The 17,647-nt window shown below is 40.5% G+C and overlaps 1 protein-coding gene across 1 annotated transcript in view; it reads left to right on the top strand.

Annotated features, from left to right (window-relative positions):
- The window catches only part of LOC134542545 (glutathione S-transferase 1-1-like), a 52,530-nt gene extending 38,045 nt beyond the window's left edge, over window positions 1-14,485 (top strand). The window contains exons 3-4 of the mRNA XM_063386906.1: window positions 328-489; window positions 13,963-14,485. Coding sequence (XP_063242976.1) covers window positions 328-489; window positions 13,963-14,115 — 315 coding nt within the window. The 3' untranslated portion in view covers window positions 14,116-14,485. The remainder of the gene's footprint in view (window positions 1-327; window positions 490-13,962) is intronic.
- The last annotated feature ends 3,162 nt before the right edge of the window (window positions 14,486-17,647 follow it).

Below are 17,647 nucleotides of genomic sequence, written 5' to 3' on the forward strand. Positions count from 1 at the left end.
ATAAAAATATTTTAGTTTTTACTTTAAAGGCAGACCTTAGTCTTGAGACACTGTAACTAAATTTAATATTCAAATATGTATTTATTTTGAATTAAAAATACATTATATACTTCAAAAATTATAGGTAATTTGTAACACTCTGTGGCTTTGCAAATAACATCTTCATAACAAAAACTCTATAATATGCCAAAACATAAACAGGTAAATCTCTACACTATGTAGTACACTTAAAAATGTTTTACTTAATGTCAGTTCAATGTACCTACACATCAATTTTGTCTGATTAACTGCAGGTTTTTTTAACGGTAGTGTATTTATCGTGTTCAGTTCACAGTTTATCGTGAGCAACGAAAGGACATGGGCAAGTTTGCTTCCATGGAAGAGGCACTCAGTATCTTCGACTCGATGATGAATGGCCAGCGCTGGGTCGCTGGAGACAACATCACCATAGCCGACTACACCATGGCTGTTTCTGTCACCACAGCCGAGGTAAGCACCTGAAGATACACTGATTGTGCTGAAAAAAAAAATATTTATGTGATCAGCTGATCACCCCAACACAGCGATTTTATACTCGTTGGTCACGTGACTAAATGATTTTCAGTGATTATTCTGTACAGAACACTGATGTTATCTAATGTTTAACTTCTGGCTCAAAGTCCGTGCCATTGGTAAGTGATGTGTGTGAGGTGGGTTAAATGTACACTGTAATGATAAGCGTTTGTCTAGGTCCTTTTGACCAGGTTTGCAGGCAGTTTTAGCCTTTAAGTTTATGTATAGCGATCTCGGAACACAATATTTTATCATGTGATCCAGGAATAAACTTTTCCAATAAATATAACTGTGCAAAAATCTAGAGACATTAAATCATTCACCATGAAACCTAATACGTAAATTTTTTTAATTAACAAATTATTATAAGTTAGTTATTTAAAACAAATTAAAAGCTTATTTACCAAGACCTAGTCTGTCACATTAAAATCTAATCATGCAAGGCTGACAATCCGCATTTCATTTTTTTTTGAAATTATACTTCTTCAGGCGCGTTATAAAACAATGTTGAGTGAATTTTTACGGTGCGCGTGCACTAAGCCACGAAATTTTCACAGGATGAAAAAAAGGCTACATACAAGTAATATTTTTATATGTGTTTTGAAATCTTACACTTTAGTGATTGATATTTAATACTGGTTAATATCATGGGGAAAAAAAATATTATGAATAGGCCCCTATTAGTGATATAAATTGTGTTTTTAAACTGTTTCAAGTTTATTTTCAAGTTAATTGATATAAAATAGGGTTAAGTTATACTTATTTATGCGCGTTATGACCAAATGATGAGAATGAACTTTTACAATCGCACACAGCATGCAACAAAAATTGACGGGATAAAAAAAGGCTACATAGAAATAAAAATTATGTATGTGCTTTTAAACCATATACTTTAGTAACTGATATTGAATTCTGGTCAATACAATTAAAAACATTTATTAATTGTGATTATTAGTGAAACAAATTGTGTTTATAAATTTTTTCAAGTATAGGCCTATTTCCAAGGGTATTTACATAAGTGAGGTTATGTTCCCGTATGTATAACGATGCCAGGTTGCTTGTAAACTTCCATTGTCGCTGGCAGGGAGTGTCTGTAGTCTCTTAGCTGTTTTCATGGAACATTGTGAGTGCGTTCTAGAACACTGTGAGCACGTTCTAGAGCATTGTGAGCGTGTTCTAGAGCGTTGTGAGCACGTTTTAGAGCATTGTGATTGCGTTCTAGAGCACTGTGAGTGCGTTTTAGAGCATTGTGAGCGCGTTCTAGAGCAATGTGAGCACGTTCTAGAGCATTGTGAGCACGTTTTAGAGCACCGTGAGTGCGTTATAGAGCACTGTGAGTGCGTTTTAGAGCATTGTGAGGGCGTTCTAGAGCATTGTGAGCACGTTCTAGAGCGTTGTGAGCGCATTTTAGAGCATTGTGACCGCATTCTAGAGCGTTGTGAGTACGTTTTAGAGCATCGTGAGCGCGTTCTAGAGCATTGTGAGCGCGTTCTAGAGCATTGTGAGCACATACAAGAGCATTGTGAGCACGTTTTAGAGCGTTGTGAGCACGTTTTAGAGCGTTGTGAGCACGTTCTAGAGCGTTGTGAGTGTTTCGACGCCCACGAATGCGAGCACTCGGAGCATTCCGCCGTCCGCGTCCTATGTAACACTTAATTTTTTTTATCTTATCTTGAACAATTTACATCCTGCAGAACTGAACTTTGGCGTTATCTTGCACGTTGACCGCAAGAGGTTTGAAATATAAATGCACCCTACAGTGGCCGTTTCAAGCACAAACTGCGCTGAAAAATAATTTTGAGCTCTACCTTCTCTCACAAGCTCTACGATCCGCTACCTGTTCTGTGTTCTGAAGTCCAATAGCGCTCTTTTAGGTAGGAAGGGGATTATATATATATATATAGTTTCCGAAAAATTGCCTTAGTTAATATAGTGGCCCACAATGCTGAGGAATGATAAGCATTAAATATAGGTCGTGTAATAGGTGAGTCCAGTACCTTTATACATGCACATAATCATTCCTGGCCATAGCCTTCCAACTCCCGCATATGAGAGTTCGTATATACAGAATAACGATAACTGGTGTGCATGTCGTCACCTCCGATTGAAATAACTCTGCACGAACTATAGAAAAAATTTAAACGAGAAACTTTTGTTTGTAATTTATCTCTCCAGATTTGTTGTATTTCACAGTTTGTTTGGGGCACCGTTTTGGTTACGAAATAATTACTTTGGTAACTTTACGCGTAGGTTGATACTATTATTTTTGTACTTTTTATCAGTAATTTTTATTATGTACTTTTAAAGGTAATCTTAATTAAGTTTATAGCCTTTATTTTTATTTTACGCTGGTGCTAATTTTTTTGCGGTATTTTTTACGTGTGTTTACGATGTAAGCCGCACCGACTCGTGAAGGAATGAGGGGAAGTGAGCTGAGTCGAACAGCTGAGTGGGCTAGGGAGGGGAGGAGACACTCAAAGTGCGCCGACCACACGTTTTTTTTTGTTACCAAATTTAGTAAATGATTAGTCATGGCGTGGTTGACGAGACTTCCAGAGAGCTGCGGATGATATTTACTGGTAGTTGTACAGCCACGACAAGCCACAGTGTATCGCTAAGTACGTGCACTAACACATGATTAATATAATTCCTCGTTATCTGTGGTGTATTTAGAATTTTTAATAATTTGCATTATTGTATGTACATCGATCAATCGAGACTATTAGAATACGCGCAACAAATTATTAAAATATAATAGTAGTATAGGAATGGGCATCCGAGCGCAGGGTCCAGGGTGTGGTGTCTGTGGTGTTTTCCGCCATCTTGGATTGTGATGTAACGGCGGCCATCTTGGATGGTTGTGACCTTGACCTTTGACCTTGACCTTGACCCCGGCGGCCATTTTGGATCCGCCATCTTGGATCCGCCATCTTGGATCCGCCATTTTGGATGACGTCATTGTGTTCTCGAAAATTCCGGCATTGTGTTTTCCGCCATATTGGATGATGACGTCACCGTTGCAATTTTCGTTACGGCCGCCATCTTTAACTTTTTTATTTATTATCCGATTTTAACGAATTTTTTTTTAAAAATTATAAAAAAATTCTAATAATAAAATTTTAATAAATACTTATAAAAATATACTTTTACGACACGGAGCTCGGAGTCCTCATTTCGAACCCGACGAGTGCAAAAAAATAAAAATGGCGACCGATCCTTCCCCCATGGTGGCTGCTGGCATACTGACTCCCAACCACTTTTTTTTCAAAAGCATATATATCGTTACCTAGTATGACGTCATGTCCGCCATCTTGTCTTCGATGCTGGAAGCCATAATCATCATTGTATCGTCGGCTAGAGTGCGCTGACGTCATGTTAGTTTAATTCTTACCCGCTAGAGTGCAGTAATCATTTATTATGGAGGTGCCCGCCATCTTGTCAATTGGCCGCCATCTTGGAATCGTGTAATTATTTAGCTAGAAATTCGGGAAAAGTTCCAAAATTCATTAAATAAATCACTCATTAATTTACATATTGATTCGATGGTTCCCCGTCTTTGGTTCGAAACCAGTAAGAGCAAAAAAATTAAATATAACAATTTAACATAATAGTGACAGGTTTGAGAAAATAAAAAACACCACAAGTTCTTTTAAAAAAACTTTTATTGCATACATACTACACTACTACAAGTACAAAAAAAAATACACAGACAAATTACCAAAATCTTGGTTAAGATTTATTTCCACATTTAATCTTGTGCTTTTCAAGACACTGTATAGCTGTGAGTCCTGATTTTCGAGGTTGATTAGCGAAATACTTAAAGCACATCTTACACATATAAATCTTCTGTTGATGTTTTGTAACCTGGGGTCTCACAAGTCGGGAGAAATTTTTGATGTAGCAGTAGTGTGCAGAACCGCTTTCATTTGTCACAAGCAACAAACCGAAATGATTTTTTCTTTCTTGTTTGGTTACCCGAATCGGACACACTTTATTATCCTCATTTAGCGCATACACATTAACTGAGACTTCAGGGTTATTTTTCTCAAAAACTTTTATCTGATGTAATGGTGGCGGATAGCACAGTCCATCGAAGTTGTACTTATTCTCCAAAGCATAATACCTCTTATCAACACGGTTTTGATGACTCCCCTCGAAAAATCTTGCCAAAATACTCCATTTAAAACAAAACTGGTCCTTCAAGTTTTGGCAATTGACTACTGCTCTTTTGTTGACTATCGCCTCAGGTAAGGCAATAAATGATGATGTCTGATGGTATGGAAGCATACTATCACTTGATTCGTTTCCTATACACATAATCTTGTGACTGTCCAGACTGTTACAATGCGAAGAAACCTTATCGCATTTGTCGCACTTATATGTCTCTCGAGAGATTGTCAGAGACCTACTGCAGGTTATTGAGGCACCACAATATTTGCATTGACGCGATGTACGCTCTTCATTAATTGATGTCTGAAATGCAGATGATGAAACGTCAGCTGATGGTGGAACTGCACGTATCGTTGTCTCCTCTGCAGCAGGTATCGGGATCTCCACAGCTGTCGACACCTCAGCCATTCAGCTCTCCGCTGCCGTGGTCTCCTCTGCAAATGGTATCGGGATCTCCGTCTCCATCATCGTTGCTGCCATCGAGGTCCCCGCTGCTGTCGGTAAACATTCTATTCCGGTCGACATAACTAAATCTCACGACAATTAATGGAGAGAGCACGTCCGTACTGCAACGCGGCCAGAGGTGAACTGCGGGTCCAGTCGTCTGAACCTCGCTTATATACCCATGGTCAACTGGTATACTACATGAGTCAAAATATTGTCTGTATTAAAAATTTTTTATTAGGTACCTAAAAATTGTAGAAATAAAAAACACACGAGTTCAAGTTTTACACTTTTATTTATAAAAATTACACAAATACATATTAGGTTAAGGAATCAAGCATTTTCACAAGCACAGTCTTTAATGCCGCACGAACTGACACGTCGACTCCGGTTCCAACTGGTTCGTTGACTCCGGTTCCAACTGGTTCGCAGGCCACAGGATCAGGAACACAGGTTTCCAGCTGGTCATCTTCTGCAACGTCGACAACTCCGACAAGACATGGTCGGTGACGTCTGTGACCACGTCTACGCCTGGGCTTTGGCTCAGTGCTAGTTGGGACAGATTCACTGCCTGAACTGCGACGACGAGACACACACCGTTTGGACGTCTGCGTAGATGCATCACAGGTCGCAACAGGTTGCAGCACGTTCATGTTTGGTGTTGCACATGCAGACGAGGCGACTACCTCAGCGATGCTAGCAGGAAGGATTGTGTGTGGTCTCATGTGATAGACGGCACAGTTTCCAGGTTCGCAGCAATCTACCAGCTGCTGAGTCGGTTCGTAGGACACAGGAAAGTGCGCAAACCGACAATGCTGAGCGCCTCCATCGCAGGTTTCTGTATATGTACGTAGATACCCGGAATCCCAGTAGCTGTACTCGACACTGCTGAAGCTAGGTCTTGCGCTCACGTACACGTTAGCAGGATGAAACGTAAACATCTTCTTGCAGGTCGAACGACAACTGAAGGCACGTACGTAGGTACGCCATTTATATATGCAGGCTCCTACTAACATTGTGTGTGCCATTTCTGCATTAACTGCGAGTTTGAACAGGCACAGACACGTTCAAACTTGTCGTTTGGATGCTTGGCTTCGTACATTGAACATAGTTTGCGCAGGGAAGGACAGCCGTAGTCGGTCTGTATATCTACGATATCAGCTGCTCCGTCGTCACACAACTTGCTCAGCCATTTCTTCTGTTCAGGTCGGGCAACGTAGATTATTTCGTTTTGCAGTAGTAAATCTTGAAGTGTGTTTTTCACTTGATGGTACGGAATTTTTCCTTCGTCCCACTCTAGTCCGTGATAATATTTACATAGCCATTCGTTCGACCGTTTACTTTTTTCGTCTAGTAGTTTCCACGGATACGGAGGTCGGAAAGTGCGTGTTTGAGTCTTGTCTCCGGAGGTGACGCTAATTTCCTTGAGCACGAATACATTTTGACTCTGGAAACCTTGCAGGTTGCAGTACATCTTGTCACTAGCAATGCTCGGTCGTAACTAAATTATCATCGAAAACTAAACAGTATTTATGTCAGAATTTTCACAATTTTGTCTCGACAATTGTACGAAGCAAGCCGATCGTGAAGTATCAGACAAAAAGCATAGGTGTTTGGTGGAATATTTCCGCTAGTCGTTATCTCGATCCTACAGTCGATGATGTTTGAATTTATACGATCATCCTGTTTGGAAACGTCAAACACCATTAACGGTGCCTTGTTCTTGAAACTGTCGGGACTCAGTATCGGTGACTGTATCCGCCCGTAGTAAGCTTGCTGAAACTTGGCATACATTTGATATGCTAGAAGAAATCTTCCACTTTCAAAATCCATGTTCATGTCAACGTACGGATAACTTTCGCTGTTTAAAAATATTTTTACATTGCGTATTTGACAGTTATCGAATACGGAGCGACTTACTCCTGCATTGAGCTGTCTTCCGGTCTGAAGCCCAACGATGATGTATCTTGGTTTTTCCGTAGCGAAGCTGGACTTTACTATCCAATTGATACGCTGACTATGAGGCAAGCCAGGATAAGTTTCCAGGCTCCAGGATCGGAATGGCACATCGAAGTTCTTGCCATTTTCTATGTTCTTCAACATCTTGACTCGTTCAACGGTGCTCACTTGGATGTGGGGCAGCATCTACTCGATAGACTGTAGTGTTAGCGAGACATCTTGAGGGTTTTCTGCAGCGGTGACAATTGCATTAATGTGCGTGTTGGCTAGAAGCAGTACGAGCTCTTGTTTCGAATTAATGATTATATGCTTGTAGTCCTCAGCGAATCCAAGAAGCATGGACAGAGGAACACAAACTTCAAACTTCCCTTCGGCATAAACCGGAAGCTTATATTCATCCTCGAGAGCCCAACCGGCCATCTTTGCAGCAGACAGTTCATTTGGCGTGAGCGAAAGGTAATTTTTCATAGCAGATGTTATGCCTACATCTCTCGTCTGGTCTACCTCGACGCCATTGAGTACATAAGTAATGCGCTTGATTAGGTGTAGAATACCATTGCAGGATATTGACGTCGTTGTCGGATGTGTACCATCAGCTTTTGTAAGCGTGCCTCTTATACGTAGAAATGACTGCGAAGGTAAAGTACAAATATCTTGGTGCTGTACTGCAATGCGTACTTCCGATGGTAGTGCGTACGGCCCGAGCAGGAAAGGCTGGTACTCGTGCAATTCCATTTTCGTAATGCTGTCATCAAAAAAGACCGGATCTTCCACGTTGAGGATTTCGTCTTCCATATTTATTCGGCACTTGCCCAATACTGAGAAGATACTTTATGTTGTCAGGTGTTAATGCACCGATGTCTGGTAGAGAACTGTTCTTATTCACGGCAATACGATTTCTTTTATAATTGTTCGGTGTTACGAACTTTATGCTCATCGCTTCAAGTGCAGACGTAATGTAATTTCTTCGTCTTGAAAATTCACCAATCGTCCTCGCTGGTCAACGATTCGGACGACGACTTCGTGTGCGCACTTCACGACGACTGGAACGTAAATGATACTTTGCGGTACTTCTACCAGTTTATATCCTGGCGGGACCATCGGCGAAAACTCGTGCAGCATGTTGCTTAGTCTTCCGTTGAGGTACGTTCCACTTGCCAAATTACAGTTTATTCTTATGACATTCACAGGCAAAATGTTTACTGCGCGCGTAGATTCGTACGTTCTTCCCGTATCATAAACCTTTGATTCGAATCCGAGCATCGTACCTATGGTGCCAGGTTTCGTAAAGTCGACATTTTCACTGCATGTTAGAATGCTTTTTTGAGTGTTTGGATTTCTACGCAGTTGAAAGTCTACATCCTGTGGTAACATATCCCTGATGTAATTTGCAATGTCGTCAATTTCGTAAGAGCCAACAGGTAACCGTATTTCATGAGCGGTCCCATCGCTTTTCAGGAAGCGGATCTTGCAATTTTCTTCGTCGATATTAGGTATGGCATTATACGTTTGAAAATCTACGAGACCGATACACCATTCTCCGTCTAAATCCAGAGGCGGGAAATGAACCGCCCGCAGCTCAGATGCGTGACCTGTCAAGGTAAGTGTTATCGACATGACTAATATATTATCATCACTGCACAACCTTTAAGTAGCAATTTTTTTTATTTGTCAGCTAATTTTTTGTTTGTTAAAAAGCGAAGACACAAGTGTCCGCAGTTTGTTTGATTAGGCCTCTGTTCCGTTTCGTAATTGTAAAACAATGTAGTGGACCGGCCCAGGTACTGTCGCAAATCTGGCGGAGGCCGTAAATTACCGAAACTATCGTAGTACTCGGCCATTTTTCCAGACTTTATGTACGCCACCCAGTGCGTGCCGCGACCCGCCGACGTATCTAAATTAATTATGGCGCACTCACGTGTCTTTGGCTTGCTGGGCAAAGTGTCTCGCATAAACACGCCGCGGAAATTTGGTATTTTAAGTTTCCGAGCGTACTTTATTAAATCTACGTTGGTGAGCGGACGTTTCGGCAATGAACTTAGGATTTTTTCATTCGTTTCTTCCTCATGCCTCGTCCTGTCTTGTGAGGTTGCAAGTAGAGTCCTGCGCCGTTTTTTTTACCGATGGCAATGTCTTCCATGTTGGCGTTGTGTCGCTGTGCTTCTTTTAACTGCTTGCGCTCATTCTTCGAAGTGTTGACTGCCCGCACTATACCGCTCGTTGCACCGATGAGGCCGCCGAGAGCACCCAATGCAGGCAAAAGCAAAGGAAGAAATCCTCCTATAATCTTCTTGTCGAGAGTCTGTAATTTTTGCTTGGCTTTCTGCACGCCTGCACCAGTCTTGCGCTTCTTGGTCTTGCGTGAGTTAGTCTTTGACTTGATGGAGCTGGTTCGACGAGCACCCAGTCCTAATTTCGTATTTGCCTTCATGATCTTAGATACGCCCCACGCTGCGATTTTCTCTCCTAGTCCCGCGTTCGACGATTTGCTTATATCTTCGGCTTCCTGTGCCAATATCTCGTCGGCCCGGTGCCTAGATTCCAGATCCTTGCTTAATGAATATGCGATATCGTGCTGCTTGCACTTTTCGTCCAGAGAATTAATGCCCACGTCACCGCGAGCTAACCTTTTCGCTAGTTTAGTGCCGGGGCCGCAAAATCTGTAGCCGGGAATGTGTAGCTCGAATGGTAGATTGTTTATCAGCGAGTTTACGAGTCCCGCGCCGATGTGTTTTTTGTTCTTACCTCTTCGAGTCATTACGCACAACTGACCAGAAAGTATAAATGTGTTTGATTTTATACAATTACTTTAGTACAATGCAGGTCGTCAAGAAAGACGTGTGTTTGCCCGTGCGCATTACGCAAGACGATGTATTTAGTGCACGTGAATTACGACATGGCTTACTGTTGCCTTCTGCCGTACGATGCATAATGGCGGGCCCGTCAAACTGTGGCAAGACGTGTGTTTTACTGAGTTTACTGGAGGAGCCAAATGGTCTTCGGTTCGAGAACGTCTACTTGTATTCCAAGTCGTTGCAACAGCCAAAGTACCAGCGCCTAGCAACTGTTCTACGCTCGGTGGATGGTGTGGAGTATTTTCCGTTTAGCGATAATACCGATGTTGTACCTCCAAGCGAAGCAAAGCCTAATTCCGTGTTTGTTTTCGACGATGTAATGTGCGAGAAACAAGGAATAATACAAGAGTACTTTTCCATGGGCAGACACGCCAAGGTAGACTGCGTTTACCTGTGTCAGACGTACAGTCGTATTCCAAAACATCTCCTACGAGACAACGCAAATGTCATAGTTTTGTTTCGCATGGATGAACTTAATTTACGCCACGCTTATGACGATCACGTAAACACCGACATGTCGTTTCAGGAATTCAAAGACATGTGCTCCTTGTGTTGGAAAGAAGAACACGGATTCCTAGTTATAGTCAAAGACTGGCCTCTATATAAGGGCAGGTACAGACGAGGTTTCGATCAGTTTATCGCCAAACATGAGTCATAGCATTTCGAAATTCGGTCGTAGCAGTCGAGACTTACGTACTGCTCTCAAGTCTCATGACGACGATATCCGCAAATACATTTCGCTACTGGCTCAAAAAGTAGACAGTGTGAAAAAGGAATTACTTGAGTATCTCGTTGCCATCGACCAGCGTGTGGAAGCCTCGGATTCTCGCATTCGCGACATGATCGAAGTATCGAATGCACAAAGACGGGACGATCTGAGGACTTTTCAAAGTAGTCTGAAAGCATCACTATCTCACTTGTCAACAAATTCAGATTTGGCCAAACACAAGACAGAAGTTTCTGCGAACGAATAAAAAAGTATAAAAGGAGGTCTTGCAATAAGTTTTCAGCCAGTACAATGTTGGACCTGGCCAGTGACCTTCATCGAGCTATACAGTCTGTTCGCGAAAAATATTTACTCGCTAGACGAACCAGACTTGCACGTGAGATGGAAAATGAGGAGATATTTAAACCAATCACTAGTCGCCTCGACGAACTTAAAAACAAGGAAGAACCAGCCATCATTGTGAAGGCGGAAGTTGAAGATGAAATGCCGACTGTAAAGAAGAGAAAGTATGAACCGGATCGAGAAGAAGAGGACTTAACAAGTACAGAGTCCATGCACAAGAAAAAAATACCGAAAAAGGGACATCAAGTTAATGCAATGGTCCGACCATACCTGATATCGTTTACGAGCCGGAATAATGACACGACCTACGGAGTGTACAGAAAACATAATAAATGGTTCCTCGGTGCTAAAGAAATAGACTTTCTACCAGGAAATATCGTGTGCGTAGAAGCGTTCAAAACACGCGGGACTCCGGGTCTGTACGAATTCCTGTTTCGCAGGGAGCCTAAAGGATATTCTCACAAAGACTTACAAGAGTACAAAAAACTGCTAGAGCTAACCAATGCACATTTTCGCGATAACGATCCAGATAGTGGTGTATATAAAGACGTAGATCATGAAAAAATCGACATTCTCGCTAATCTCTTCAGTGAACTAACAATACATGGCGAAGGTTTACAAAAGCTAGAAAGTGGTCAGATATTTGACTATGTATATTGGGACGACCCTAATGAATTAGTTGATCGTCTTATAATTCTACATGCTTCGCTTAGTGTAGGAAACTATTCACACATCAACGAAATAGTCTCCATACTTGAAGAACTGAGGGAAGCCGGCTACATACAATGAGCCGAACCGGAATCGCTCGCGAACTTCATGCTCCTGCTAGACGGAAATACCTTCGTCGCAAAGTCATAGTTAGTGGAATTGACGATTTATTCCAGGCGGACCTTGTTGAGATGATACCGTATTCCCGATTGAATAAAGGTTTCAAGTACATGTTGACAGTCATCGATGTTTATAGCAAGTTCGCTTGGGCTAGACCTGTCAAATCAAAGACTGCAACTGAAGTAACCAAGGCCATGAACAATATTTTGCGTGATGGACGTGTACCGTCGCACCTGCAAACGGACCTCGGGAAAGAATTCTACAATGCAACCTTCAAGGCTTTGATGAAGAAGTATGGCATCAAACACTACTCTACATTTAGTAACGTCAAAGCCTCCGTTGTCGAAAGGTTTAACAGAACTTTGCGTTCCAAGATGTGGCGACAGTTCACGGCTAACGGAAATTTCAAGTGGCTTGACATCTTGCCGAAACTAATAAGCGAGTATAATTCCACTGTGCATTCTACCACGAAAATGAAGCCAAAGGACGTAAAGGACAATCGCTTGCTTCAAACAGTGTTTTCCAACACGAAGAAGAAAGATCCACGAAAGCGTAAAGCTAACGTCGGCGACATTGTGCGAATCTCCAAGCAGAAAGGTATCTTCGAGAAAGGTTTCACTGCGAACTGGAGTCCCGAACTTTTCCGTGTGACACATGTTCGTGAATCAGAGCCTAGGACCTACTACCTCGAAGATTTGGACCACAAACCTATCCATGGAGGCTTCTATGCCGAAGAGATTCAGCCTACGTTGTATCCCGATACGTACTTGGTGGAGAAGATTATAAAACGAAGAAATGGACGGTCCTACGTCAAGTGGTGGGGCTTTCCACCTCGCTTTAATTCGTGGGTGGCTGATGCGGAAATCGAGAAATCCACAAAACTTTAGTAATTTGTCTGTGTATTTTTTTTGTACTTGTAGTAGTGTAGTATGTATGTAATAAAAGTTTTTTTAAAAGAACTTGCGGTGTTTTTATTTACTCAAACATTACACTTTAGTGATACTTTTTTAAAATATTAAAGTTGTTTTGTATCGACAAGGGATCGAACCAAGGACCTTAGTCGATCCAATCAATCAGTATATAGATTACATATTTATTTAATGAATGTTGAACATGGTATATTGAAATTATTATTTTTTAAATAAAATTAAACATTATTGCATCGATCGGGTATCGAACCAAGGATATGAGCGGATCTAATCAATATGTAAATTAATGAGTGATTTATTTAATGAATTTTGGAACTTTTCCCGAATTTCTAGCTAAATAATTACGGATTTTCAAGATGGCGGCCAAATTTTAAGATGGCGGGCACCTCCATAATAAATGATTACTGCACTCTAGCGGGTAAGAATTAAACTAACATGACGTCAGCGCACTCTCGCCGACGATACAATGATGATGGCTCCCAGCATCGAAGACAAGATGGCGGACATGACGTCATACTAGGTGAAGATATATATGCTTTGAAAAAAAGTGGTGGGAGTCAGTATGCTAGCACCCACCACGGGGGAAGGATCGGTCGCCATTTTTAATTGTTTTGCACTCGTCGGGTTCGAACCGAGGACTCCGAACTTCGTATCGTAAAAGTATATTTTTATAAGTATTTTATTAAAATTTTATTATTTGAATTTTTTTATAATTTTTAAAAAAAAATTCGTTAAAATCGGATAATAAATAAAAAAGTTAAAGATGGCGGCCGTAACGAAAATTGCAACGGTGACGTCATCATCCAATATGGCGGAAAACATAATGCCGGAATTTTCGAGAACACAATGACGTCATCCAAAATGGCGGATCCAAGATGGCGGATCCAAAATGGCCGCCGGGGTCAAGGTCAAGGTCAAAGGTCAAGGTCACAACCATCCAAGATGGCCGCCGTGACGTCACATTCCAAGATGGCGGAAAACACCACAGACACCACACCCTGGACCCTGCGCTCGGATGCCCATTCCTATACTACTTATAATGTTTGTTAATATGCCATGAATATAACTGAATAGGTACATAGCACGATAACAAGTGGGTACTGATAAATGTAATGCGTATAAAACTGTTTTCATAAACGAGTTTATTTTGTTACAGATTGCTGGCATGGATATAGCAAAATATCCCAATGTCAAACAATGGTTTGATAACTCAAAGAAAGCTATTTCAGCATATGAAGAATATTTTAACAACGGAGCCAAGATTTTTAAAGAACACTTCGACAAAGCTGCTGAAAAGTTGAAAAAATAGGACAAATATCACGTCCGTATTACTATTATTTTATTTGCAAAAGTGGGCTTATTTAAATACTGCTTAAACCCTACCATAAGAATTAATTGCATGCATAAAATTTTAATGGTCATTCATATAGCAATTATTTAGTTATATAATTGTCCAGATAACATGCATTTGTAGAGCCTTCATATATTTAATGCTTTTTTAGTACAATTTCATTGATTTATTTATCAGTATAAGCATGATTACATAAACTATATTGCACTTTTATTTTAGCATACTGAGTTTATTTCTGTTTAAAATTCAGTGTTTTGAAACAATTTTTTTTAAAAATATATTATTGTATATTGATCTTACAAACAGCTTAATAAAATTGTGAGAGGAATTTTGTTTATACTTTAATTATTTTCTCTAATTTCCTTTATGTAGAGATCTTATAATTGTGTTTGGAATACTATGTATATAAAAATACATTTTCTAGATTTTCTAGAATGATTATAAACTTTGAGTCGAGTAAAACTGCATTCGTTTTGACACAAAAATATTTATATTTAAAACGTAGACCACCTTAATTTCTGAAATATGGTATTTTTTCGGTTAACATGAATACATCAAAGAACCTGGAACTAATATTAAAATTTAATTTTAACATCAACATTTTTACGTGCATGCTACGGTTTTTATTCTAAGATAGTTTGGGCTTTGGGTTTTTGCAGCACTGTGTTTGTTTTGTTTGGATGTGTTTTAACTAATTAAATGGGTTTATTTAGTCTATTTTCTCTAAGGATTGAATGACATCATTTTTATTAACTATTTTGTATAACAATAATTAGGAAGCTCTGGGACGATTTATATCTAAATATAACCTATCAATAACATGTACAAAAATAAGTTTAAAACATTTTTTTATGGCTCTTGGAACTTGTTTGAACATATTTAAAACCTCAATAGTCTTTCATTTTCAAGACCTATTAATGTTTAAGTTTTCAAGAATTTGCTATTGTTTACTAAGTTTTAAGGATTGTCGTGTATTATTTACAGATGAAATATGTTAACTTGTGAATGTTTTAATAGACGAAAGAACGAATATTGACAAACCAGTGGTTATTTTGAGGTTGCAACGCTGACGAATGCTTTGTTTTAATACAACTATTAAAACTGGAGGGATCCGAGCATATTCGAACAGAGAGTGCGTAGGTACCTACATGTTTACACTGTTACAATGAGTTGATGTATTAGAGGCCTCGGCCTAATTCACACTAAATTCCAAACTCATGCTACATTAGACAGTGTTGCTAACAAAGCGTGCGAAATTTCTTTCATTTTTTCCATCAACAGAACCTGTGAATTTAACCTTAGCTATTGGTGAAACCATAGCAGTGGTTAACATTATCACCAAGAGCAGTAGATGTGATCATGGGCAAATAACGAGTCTCTCAGTCATAGCAGTTGCTAAAGCGAGCATTATAATTAAAATTGAGCCTCAGCATAGGTGAGTATATGTACCGGGAGAATGCTTGGCCCAAGCTGTAATTAGTTAGCACGTGCTCTTAAAGGTAAACTTCTGAAGCACTCGAGATGTTGCATGGAGCAGCGTCATATGTTGTCGTGCAACTATATTCGCCTGCCTCCAGTCCGAAGCTCGAGATTGTTGGGGTACGGTATATTTGATCTAGGCCAGAATTATAGGCATAACACGATAAGTCTTGTTGGTACAACATGACGATGATCATCTGGATGTAAACTGCACACAATATTCGGATAAAGGACGAGATTGTCACAGATTTGGTAGAAATCTCAATCTGGCTGTTGGATGAGGTCCTGCTCGATTACTTCGGTTTCAGGGAGAGGCCTGATCATGGGTGCAAAAGAAAGGAGGCGCCCTTTTTCCTTGAAGTCGTTGAGCCTTTCACGGTATTACTCGCATATTAAGTCAACACGCAGCCTTCACGAAAGCCCCCTCGCCTAGATGTAATAACTGCTGAGACTTCAAGCGAGCCTACCCGGACATCTCCGAATACCTTCTCGATCCTAATAATGACTGCCGGGTTAAGGATGTTTGTCTGGTCGTGTAGTAAACAGGGCTGGTTCACCCCCTCCTGAAGGAGAGGATAGAGATCCATGGACTGCCAAATCCTACAGTATCTCACATGGCCACGAGTTCTAGCGAAAGTGTTCGATAACTTTATGTTTAAGCTCATTTTAAATCTGACCGTCTAGTATGCCTTATTACTCAACGAAATTCACCTCTCAGCCTGATATGGAAAATTGGGCCTTCAGATTTAAGGTTAACAACCATGTAGCAGGCCAAAATCATAGGCTGAAGTTTCACACACTGATTGTTTACCCAATAACATCGACACAGTTTCATAACTGTATTGTGTTAATATTTGTGCGATGCAAGTAGTGTTTTTTTCTTTGGTTTGACTGTATTGTATTCTCTTCTTTTGCTATACATAATAAATGAATGTATACACTATATACCGCAACTTACTCTATGACCTCTTAATTGCTAATAACATAATTTACTTACCTTAATGTAATAAGTAATTTCTCAGCAGGTGAAACAGCAAGCCTGTATTTAGTGTCTTGGCTTCGCAGTTCTTCTGAAACTTAGCTGTGCTCATCCTATACATTTCATGAAATTTTTTTTCGTGTTGTCGGAGTTCTCGGCCAACCACAGCCGAACTATATTTAATATTCATGACATTATACGGATGTACCCAGTACTTCCTTGCCCTTTTCCGTTTACGAATTTTTAGGTACCTGTAAGCCACTACAACATCCTCGTCAGAAGAACTCATCATTACAAATGAGGCCTTTATCGCTTTCTGTATTGCCCATAGCATTGCTCTGGTGTGTACCTGAGAGTTGACAAGATAAAAGTTGCGTCGCGCAAAGCGATCCCACGCTTATCGCATCGCCTATCGTATCGCTCTGGTGTGCACTGTGCCTTAGAGCACTGTGTTGCTGTGCATGCATTCTTTCTCTGATTTCTCAAGACACTTTGGGGTAAATGTGACCTTTATTTGTTTCTCAACAACCTGTACAGAATTATACCATAGTAACTTAAAAAAAACTACATCTTGTGGGGTTTTAACCATGTAGAATAAGGGCATGTGCATCATATGTTTATTGAGGTTTATTGGCCAACCATGGCTGTGGCTGGTGCCCCTAAGATTACTTAGCCTAAAAGCAAACTAAATTAATCCAAGTAAAACCCTAGTCCCGGTCCATGTATTAATGCAAGCAAGAAAACTACTGGACAAGAGGGGAAAAGGTCCAGGTAAGAAGAGTTGAACGGGACAGAAAGAATCAACCATGCAGGAGTTGGGCGCTTGGACCTTGAGGCCCATATTAGCATTGTTCGGCACACCTGGGTTTTATTTACCAGGCGCATACACACCCAGGAGCGGGCGACTTCACTCGTCAACCCAGCCCAGCTGGCCAGGCAGCCACCTATAAAAAAACGGGTTGCTGTAAATATTCCCTTCCCCTAGCCACGGAGCCATGGCTATGCCAGTGAGACAGCCTCGGTTCTAGCAAT

The sequence above is a fragment of the Bacillus rossius genome (assembly GCF_032445375.1).
Source record: "Bacillus rossius redtenbacheri isolate Brsri chromosome 9 unlocalized genomic scaffold, Brsri_v3 Brsri_v3_scf9_1, whole genome shotgun sequence".
In the NCBI taxonomy this organism is placed as follows: Eukaryota; Metazoa; Arthropoda; class Insecta; order Phasmatodea; family Bacillidae; genus Bacillus; species Bacillus rossius.